Source organism: Apium graveolens, chromosome 11, assembly GCF_009905375.1.
Source record: "Apium graveolens cultivar Ventura chromosome 11, ASM990537v1, whole genome shotgun sequence".
Classification (NCBI taxonomy): domain Eukaryota; kingdom Viridiplantae; phylum Streptophyta; class Magnoliopsida; order Apiales; family Apiaceae; genus Apium; species Apium graveolens.
In genome coordinates this window covers 174318843-174328333 of record NC_133657.1, presented here as the reverse complement: position 1 = coordinate 174328333, position 9491 = coordinate 174318843, and the positions used below count along the sequence as shown (strand labels likewise).

The 9491-nt window shown below is 37.3% G+C and overlaps 2 protein-coding genes across 2 annotated transcripts; one reads left to right on the top strand and one right to left on the bottom strand.

The window, feature by feature from the left end:
- Positions 1 to 4279: 4279 nt before the first annotated feature.
- On the top strand, positions 4280 to 7302 carry LOC141695072 (transmembrane 9 superfamily member 11-like). The gene has a single exon (XM_074499309.1). It carries the CDS (start codon positions 4460 to 4462, stop codon positions 6431 to 6433), a length of 1974 nt encoding a protein of 657 aa, XP_074355410.1. The 5' UTR covers positions 4280 to 4459; the 3' UTR covers positions 6434 to 7302.
- LOC141695073 (uncharacterized) lies at positions 7010 to 8429 on the bottom strand. The gene is made up of 2 exons (XM_074499310.1): positions 8145 to 8429; positions 7010 to 7926 (listed from the first exon to the last, which is right to left on the bottom strand). The coding sequence occupies exons 1-2, from the start codon at positions 8251 to 8253 to the stop codon at positions 7235 to 7237; spliced, it is 801 nt and encodes a 266-aa protein (XP_074355411.1). The 5' UTR covers positions 8254 to 8429; the 3' UTR covers positions 7010 to 7234.
- Positions 8430 to 9491: the final 1062 nt, after the last annotated feature.

The window sequence follows — 9491 nt, the reverse complement described above, 5'->3', positions numbered from 1 at the left end:
AATTAAATTCATACAGCTCGATAATTAATTATGACATTAATCTTCGCGTCCAACAAATCACAAACAATTAATACTACACATCACATAGCTGACCGAGTCAGCACACATTGGATTTATTTAATAATTTGATAATTACATTTACCTTTTGGATCTGAAAATAGGTTACTTAGTCGCTAAGTAACTGAAAAGACGATACGATTTTAATACCAGAATTGGATAATTATCAAAACAGAGCTTCCTATAAAATACTTTATACGAAATTAAGGTGATAATGTCTCGCCTTTTTAGAATATGGATTCTTATCGATATATGAAATGATTTGCGTAACGAAAATTTCATACCGGTACTCCTACAGGTCAAATCGTAACCCGGATCGAAAAAGTCAAAACACGGAAAATATCCGAAATTACCAGATTAGGTTAGGAAGGAGTTTTCGGAAGAGTTTCGGGTTGTAAAAACGTAAAAACGATTGAAGTCGGACGATTCCCGGCTTTATAAAATAATTTTATAATTATTCAGAAAATAATTAATAATTTCATAAATTATTATAAAATCATCTAACACTCCAAAAATTACCAGAAAAATAACTTAATTATCTATATTTTATTCTGGACATATTAAAATTAACATACTCACATTTTATTACATACAAACATCCAAATATTATTATCAAACACCAGATAATTCACCAAAAATTCATATAATATTCACATAATAATCATATATTGATATAAATAATTATACGATATTTCCCAGATGTTACAGGATCTCTGATCGTTGTCTCCGAATTATTTTAAAGGTTAGATTCGATCCCTATGTTTTTACCACGATTTATATGCTTTTATTTGAATTTTATATGTGTAAAAGTGTTTTGCCATGCCCCGCTGCGATTAAAAATCCAACATCATCAACGTGGGTTTCGATGAAAGCATGGTATATAAAATGTAGTCTTTATAACGAATAAATAAAACTAAGTACAAACAAGAGTATAGGTTCAACAAAACAAGAAACGAGCATCCAAGATTACAACTCAAAACAAAGATTCACAAGAATAAACTAGACCGTCTTCGCCTTTGTTGAATTGTGATATAGGTCTCTTGTCGTCTTCTCCTTGTGCTCTGGTAAGTCTCTTTATAACAAAACGATCTGGAGTTATCAATATATAGCAGTCCAAACAGCCCAGGAGTCCAGAAAACAGAATTAATAGAATCAGGATTTTATTATCCCGACACGGCGCGGCCGCTCGCTTCATCAGCGCGGGCGCGCGGGCTTCCTGTACTTCGGCGCGACCGCGCGCTTCATCAGCGCGGGCGCGCTGGCTTTCTGCCAAAATTGATTTCTTTCATTTTTTCTTGCAGATTCGAGCCGGTCTTCGCGAGCTTTTATTCCAACACCACCCAGACACTATATTAGCACCAAAACAATGCTAATTCACCTGATTACCTGAATAATGCCTGAAATGCAAAAACACTAGAAAACACGTTAAAACACTTAACAACTTGAGTATAAATGCACCAATACAAAGCTTATTAGAGCATTATAAAGTGTCATAAATGCCACTCAACAACATGTACTCGGTCCCTTTATCCTTTTATTTTTTCTTTTTTCGTTTAATCCGAGTATATGAACTAATTTGTCTCTTTATTTCCGAATACAGGAACATGGACCGAGCGAATCCTCCAACTGAGACTTCTGTTCTGAGAGTGAACACTCTGGCTGGGACTTCTTCTATTCGTCCCGAAAGAACGGGACGGGCTCTTTTTGGCTTCATAGCATCATATCCCGCGGCCAACAACCGCTCGGAGCTGTCGAAAGAGCGCGTGGGCCAAATGTACTTTGACTATTCCATCCCACGGGGTTACTTTTGGCTGTACGTCGCTAAGGAGAACAAGCAGATCTACGATACTCTAGGCGTGCCGAAGGGGTATGGGGACTGCGCTTTCGGAATATCCTAAGCGGTGTTTAAGTGCGGCTGCAAAGTGCCGCTTTGAAGATTCTGAGGAGGCTCTTCAGCCATATGGGAATTGCATTGGGGCAGATGGATCCGAACGGATTCATTCATATTAATTGCTTCCACAACTGGTGCCTCCAAGCCGGGATTTAGCCGCTCACCCTGCTGTTCTGGTATCATTATGATTTTCGGAAGAACTCGAAGAGCCCGAGCTTCTACAATATTGCTCGTCGGGCCTGCCGATCGGACTGGTCGGCTACCAATTCCAGCAACAAATTCACCAACACCCACTGGTGCTTCGTCAGTAGGCCGAAGTTGGTCGAGATCTCGGTGTGGCGTGAGGTCAACGCTTGTGGGGTGGGGGTAACAACTTTCTCCTTAATATTTTATATAAAATTTGTCTCATAACTGCTTTCCTTGGGCCTGTTTGGCAACATAATATAAGTGGCTTATTAACTTATAAGCTCGTAAGTACTTATCAAGGAGTGTTTGTCGCCCTAACTTATAAGTCGAATTTTCAACTTATAAGCTGATAAGTTGAATGTTAGCAACGACGTACTTTTTCTCAACTTATTTTGATTTGTTTGCCTTTTCATTAACTTAAGTTTTAAAAAATAAATTTTAAAATGTTAATATAATCTAAAATTCACGAAATAAGATGATTATATTTAAAAATTATTTATTTTGATTTATTTAAATAAAAAATTTTCTGACTTATAAGTAAAATTATCCAAACACTTATATAACTTATAAATATTTATCCACTTATCACTTATAAGTTACTTATTCATTTTAAGTCATAAGTTACTTATTTTAAGATTTCCCAAACAGGGCGCCTTGTTTGCTTTTCTTTTCCTTCTTCATTCTTTATGCCTTGTATATTTTACTACCTTATGATATCTGCTTAGACTGACTTTTCTTGTGTTTTCTTTTATTTTTGGCTTTCAATGTCTAGCAGAGAGGCGCTCATCGAGAGGAAGAAGGCCAGGGTAGCCGAGAAAATGGCTGCAAAGAGGCAACGAAGGCCAAGGCGCGAAAGAAGGTCATCCCGGATCCTTCTGAAGAGGAGACGAAGGAGGGAGCTGAGGCTGAGAGGGTGGTTCCGTTGTAATAGGCTCCTTCGGCCTCTGAGGATGTCCAGAGGGGTGACTTGGAGTTCATGGGAGAGGGGGGTTCCTTCCAAGCAGCTCCAGAACAGGGATGGGGTCGTTCAGACCTTCGTCCTCGGCCGGGCCGTTTTGATGTCGGACCACACCTTCTACCCTGCCAGGGAGTCGAAGAAGGAGGTGGCTTTGGACCTGTGCCACGGTCTTCAGCTTCCAGCTGGCAAGGCTTCCTTTGCGTCGGCCTCTCCGACAAAAGCTTGTACTGAGCTGATGTCTTTCCTGTCCCTGGTATGTATTTAATTTTCTTTTACTTATCTTAGTCTTTCTTCATATTTTTCTCTTCGCTCGTTTGATATATTTATTTTGCCTTGTATATTTTTGCAGGCTGCTCCTTGGGCTGCTGCCGTGGAGGACAAAGTCCGGGACATGGAGTCCAGAATGGCTGAGGTCAAGGAGTTGGAGAGGAGGACCACGACGGCCGATGAAGAGCTGGGAAGGGTGCAAACCCAGAACGGTGTGTTGATTGGTTAGGCCAAGGTGCTGCAGGCCGATAAGGAAAGGGTGGAGAGAGATCTCGCCCGGGAGAACCGGAGAATCGTTCACAGGAATGGACAGCTGAAGAAGTCCCGCAAGGAACTTCGTAAAACCAAAAAATAGCTGGATCTGACTGAAGAGCGGGTGCTTCCATTTTGGGGGCTGGGGAGGTGTTGAGAGTTTGAGAAGGCAAAAATAAATCCTAATAATCTCAGCTGTTTCTTAAGAACAAATTAATACGTCTCGGTAATTTTTCCGATCACCGACCACCGCAGCATATCTTGATTCCGGCCGTGAACCTCAAATTTTTGTTTACCAAATTGCTCTGTTAATAGATATGAAATATCTTCTTCTTTAATTGTAACTATTTTAGCCATTTACTTCTCAATTGTGAGATTAAGGTCCATTAATATCACCACCGTCATAATTTCTGGCCAATCCAGAACTTTAGAAAACAAATCGGTCAAAATCGTAATCCTGAAAACTTAGGACATTTTTGTAGCTATAAAATAAAACAGAGCATCAAAGGCTAATGCAAAGATAAAATATACGTGCATGTAATATCACTCTTCATTCCAATTCACTCGCCCACTCAAATCTCCCTACTTTGAGGCGTTTCTGATCACCATTCAAAACTAACTCCCGGAACTTGGTAACTTCTTCTTTTACTTTTCATACTCCACTCAACATGCATCAATATTCTCTTTAAAAATATTTCCTTTATTATCACAGTTCTATTATTTTAATTTTTCTTTTCAGGTTTCGATCTTGTTAAAATCTTCATTATTCATAACCTGATTAATTCTAAAATTTTTTCTTCATCTGGGCTATAGAAATCTTTGAGAAATCTATCAAATTTCTAGGACTAATGGATTTATTTGATCATTTTATGAAATGGGTAGTGATTTGTTGGCTGATTGTTCCATTTGTTGATGGCTTTTATCTCCCTGGTAGCTTTCCTCATAATTACAATGTAGGTGATCAGTTAGCTGTGAAAGTGAATTCTTTAACATCTATAGATACAGAGATTCCTTATCAATATTATAGTTTGCCATTTTGTAAGCCTTTAGAAGGTGTTAAGGATAGTGCTGAGAATCTTGGGGAGCTTCTTATGGGAGATCGAATCGAGAGTTCTCCTTACAGATTTCAGATGTACACGAATGCAACTGAGATCTTTCTGTGCAAAACTGGTCCTTTGTCAGCGGATCAGTTTAAGATGTTGAAAGAAAGGATTGATGAAATGTATCAGGTTAATATGAATCTTGATAACCTTCCTGCTATTAGGTACATGAAGAAGGATAATTTTGTTTTACGATGGACTGGTTACCCTGTCGGTATTAAGATTCAAGACACGTATTATATGTTTAATCATTTGAAGTTCAAGGTTTTGGTACATAAGTACGAGCAGACGAGGGTGGCTGGTGTTATCGGGACAGGGGATGGGGCTGAGTTGATTACTACTAATGAAAAAGGCGGTGAAGGACAGCCTCGTGGTTATATGGTTGTAGGATTTGAAGTAATCCCGTGCAGCTTTCAGCATGATTTTAAATTGGCAGATAAGCTAAGTATGTACAATAAGTACCCTGCCCCTATCAAGTGTGACCCTAATACAGTATCAATGCCTATAAAAGAAGGACAACCTGTTGCTTTTAGTTATGAAGTTGAATTTGAGGAGAGTGATATTAAGTGGCCTTCAAGATGGGATGCGTATTTGAAGATGGAAGGTGCAAAGGTACATTGGTTTTCGATACTTAATTCACTGATGGTGATCACTTTTCTTGCTGGAATAGTTCTTGTGATATTTTTAAGGACCATTCGTAGAGATTTGGCTAGGTACGAGGAGCTTGACAAGGAGGCTCAAGCACAGATGAACGAGGAATTGTCTGGGTGGAAGCTTGTGGTAGGAGATGTTTTCCGTGCTCCAGATAATGCAGAATTTCTCTGTGTAATGGTTGCAGATGGATTCCGTATTCTGGGAATGGCAGTAGCCACAATCTTCTTTGCTGCACTTGGTTTTATGTCTCCAGCTTCACGTGGAGCCCTGGTTACAGGAATGCTCATGTTCTACATGTTTTTGGGTATTATTGCTGGTTATGTTGCTGTTTGGCTGTCAAGGACGATTTCATGTGACAGCTGTGGATGGTTTTCTGTTTCGTGGAGAGTAGCCTGCTTCTTTCCGGGGGTTGCTTTTCTTATACTAACCTCACTGAATTCTCTTTTGTGGGGAAGTCACAGCACCGGGGCTATACCAATTACTACATTTTTAGTTCTACTTTTACTGTGGTTTTGCATTTCAGTGCCCCTTACCCTTTTGGGGGGACTGCTTGGTACTAGGGCTACACGTCTCGAATACCCAGTCCGCACGAATCAGATTCCACGTGAAATTCCAGCTCAAAGATTTCCTTCATGGGCTTTGGTTCTAGGAGCTGGGACACTCCCATTTGGAACACTCTTCATTGAGCTTTTCTTTATCATGTCTAGCATTTGGCTTGGCCGCGTTTATTATGTTTTTGGGTTTCTCTTTGTGGTAGTAATTCTTTTGGTGGTGGTGTGTGCTGAAGTATCTTTAGTGCTTACTTATATGAACCTTTGCGTTGAAGATTGGAGATGGTGGTGGAAATCATTCTTTGCATCTGGCTCTGTTGCCCTCTACATATTCCTGTACTCCATTAACTATCTGATTTTTGATCTTAAGAGCCTTAGCGGACCAATCTCGGCTACCCTCTACTTAGGCTATTCACTCTTCATGGTCATCGCAATTATGCTTGCAACAGGCGCCATTGGATTCTTAACTTCGTTCCTGTTTGTGCATCGCCTCTTTTCTTCAGTAAAGATAGATTAAACGCTTGAGTTTCATTTGCTTCACCATGTAGTACTATCAGTAAGAAGTGTTGATCTTACCTTTCACTCTTTGCTAATACATCTAATATATGTGGTGTTACTGGGGGTACCTATGAATAAAATAATGACTTTTAAGAGTTCTGTTCCAAATGTTTACGGATGAAGATTGCTGCATTTGTGTTACGACCTTGAATGGACTCTTTAAATTTTGCAAAGATTTAACTCATTTTTGAAGATGTTAGACATTTTTCTACTTATAATTATGCACAGTTTAAATTGAAGAAATGCATACAGTTAGTTCCTGGATATTTTCTGTGTTCAATTGGTTGCAATGAAAGGAACACATGACATAAAATTACGGCATTGTTTAAATTTGATTTTGTTCCTTCCCCTGTTTATTTTCCCATGTCATACAATTAAACAAAACATTAGATCCACAACCCAATGCCTGCAGTTTTCTGCATACAGCGGCCCTTGGAATAGTTTCTTGTCAAGGTAAATTTGAAGTATATGTGATCAGGCCAGCTGGATTATGTGAAAAGAAGAACAAGCGAAAGAAAAAATAATAGAATAAGAATGCAAATAACAAAAACAGTTCAAAGTAACTGCTTAAGTTCTCTTAACAAACCTCTTCAGATAATATCAGGGGAAACATCCATGAGGACTTCTACTGCAATTTAGAGCTTATCATAGGCTCTTCATACAATAGTAGTAATGTACCCCATATAAAAGTTCATTAAATTTATCAGTCTTTTAATACAATTGCTTGCGATCAATGAAATTTATTTCCCACACATACAGACTACAGATCTTGTTTTACAGCTTTCTTTCCCCATCCAACTAAATAGTATATATGCAAACCAAATGCAACAGCCACTAAAATAGCAATTACGAGGCTGGTTACTTTCTTCACAATCATATTTGTAGAGAAGTTCTCGAAATAAGTTTTGTGTTTCTGGCCATCCATCTTTCCAATTTCTGTTGTAGTTTTGGTTTTCTCTACCTCAGGTATATTATCTGAGACAGTCTTACCATCATTACTATCCTCAGCAACATTTTCAAAAAAATTCCCCTTTACTCCAAGCTTTTCAACACGTTCTTCTGCTGTTTCTTTTCTTTCCACATCTGTTTTTTCAGCTTGTTTGTGATCTGATACTTGTTCGACTTTGTTTGGATCTTCATTCTCATCTACATGTTCAGTAGTTTTTCCACTGGATGGATTTTCCTGATCTTGTTTCTCTTCTGTGAGATCTCCATGATTTCTTGTTGGTTTCTTCTGATCTTGTTTCTCTACAGGAGCTATCAGTTTTGGCTGTGTGATGTATAGTATCATATCTTCAAACTTGGCAGTAATTTTGCTACTGTCACAGTTCACAGGAATCGGGATTGTCTTCTGAAAGCGCTTCCAAGTATTTTCTCCAGTAGGGTGTTCTCCGCTGATCACAAGGTTTTTGTTTTTAGTAAGCTGGACTCTGAGTTGCTCCTTTTTAAAACCTATACAAATATTATCAAATGTCTTAAATTATGAACATAAATCTGCAAGAAGATTTGAAAAAACACTCTGCAGACCAGATGATTAGTTAAAACTTAAAAATTTTGCAGTCGATTTGAGATCTAATCTCTCTAATTTCCAAGAAATACAACAATAACATTTATCAACAAGTATAACAAGTATATAGCCTTTGTTGGATAATCGGAGTAAGGTAGCTTACCGGGTAGATAGACTAGGAGGGTGTTGCATTGTGGCTCCTCTACAATCTCTGTAGGAGGAACAAAATCCTGGTAAACTTTAGTTGCTACTGATCTCTGCATTGCTTCCATTTTGATTAATTAGTATTATCAAGTTCTCTGAAAAGTTGTCGATCGAGGAAGAAATGACCTCTATAAATTAGAGTAGTGGATTTCTACACTTTGATGGTTATGGTCTTTATATAAAGTTGAATTGCTTGTCATATAGGATATGCTACATTTGGATACCAGAGTTAGGTTCTTCTCAATTATGCTTTCTTTGTTATTGCATGTTCCTTCTTGTGTTATCTTCTTTGCTCTTAACAAGATTGCCTTGCCTCCCTTTTCTTCCTGATATAACTTTGTAACCAAGCCTTGCATATCACATATACTTCTTCAACAGGCAAAGTAAATTCTTTGTTTTCATCCTGCTCATTCTTTCAAAGAACTAATGCTTTTCCTATTTCTTTAGATATTTGCTTGCATTTCTCATCTCCTCAGTGCACAAAATTTTTTTTAGTACTGATATTAAAAACTGTTTTCTAAACTTAAAAAATACTATCAAAACCATTTATCTGATATTGGAAGGTGCCCATATGTGTGATGATTAAATCGAATCGACAAGGTCCTAAATAGCGGTGAATAATAAAATACATTTATATTTCTCAGATTTCTTAGATTTTTTACGAATCAAGCAGTCAAAAGAAATCATTTTGAATTTTAGTGAACCATTTACAAATCAATATTGAACCATTTACAAATCAAGTAGTTCAAGGAATCATCTTGAATTTTGTTAAACGAGTATTCAAGATATCCTCTTAAATTTTGTCAAGTAGTGTGCAAATCAAGTAGTTCATTTACTTGCAAATTCTACTAACTCTCTAGCTGATTGTGGCTCATTTGCTTCCAAATTCTCCTGATTCTTTAGTTGATCGTAATTGAATTGCAAGTTAAATGATCGTCATTGAATTGTGAGTAATTACTCACAATGATCTTATTAATGTGTCAGACAATGATTAAAAATTTTAATGAAAATTTCTCTCTCTGGCAAAAAATATAAATATTTTTAAACAAGTTTTGTTGCATTATCTTTGTTATATTAATTTTTTTTTATCAAATTTAATATATATCTATACTTCTATACTATACTATAATAGCCGGAATAGAGATAATTTGGTTCAATGGTTTGGTTTAACGATAATTCCCTAATTTTGATTATTACAAAAATAGATAAATAGTGTTAAATATCTAATAAACTACTAAATTATTAAACTACTACTAAATATAGTATACTTATCCTACTAAACTACGAATACAACTTATCATATTAT

What these genes read in the sequence shown, in the direction of transcription:
- LOC141695072 (XM_074499309.1), top strand. Translation starts at nt 4,460, where the DNA reads ATGGATTTATTTGATCATTTTATGAAATGGGTAGTGATTTGTTGGCTG.
- LOC141695073 (XM_074499310.1), bottom strand. Translation starts at nt 8,253, where the DNA reads ATGGAAGCAATGCAGAGATCAGTAGCAACTAAAGTTTACCAGGATTTT. An exon ending in CCTCCTAGTCTATCTACCCG is followed by an intron (nt 7,927 to 8,144) that starts GTAAGCTACCTT and finishes ATATTTGTATAG; the next exon opens with GTTTTAAAAAGGAGCAACTC.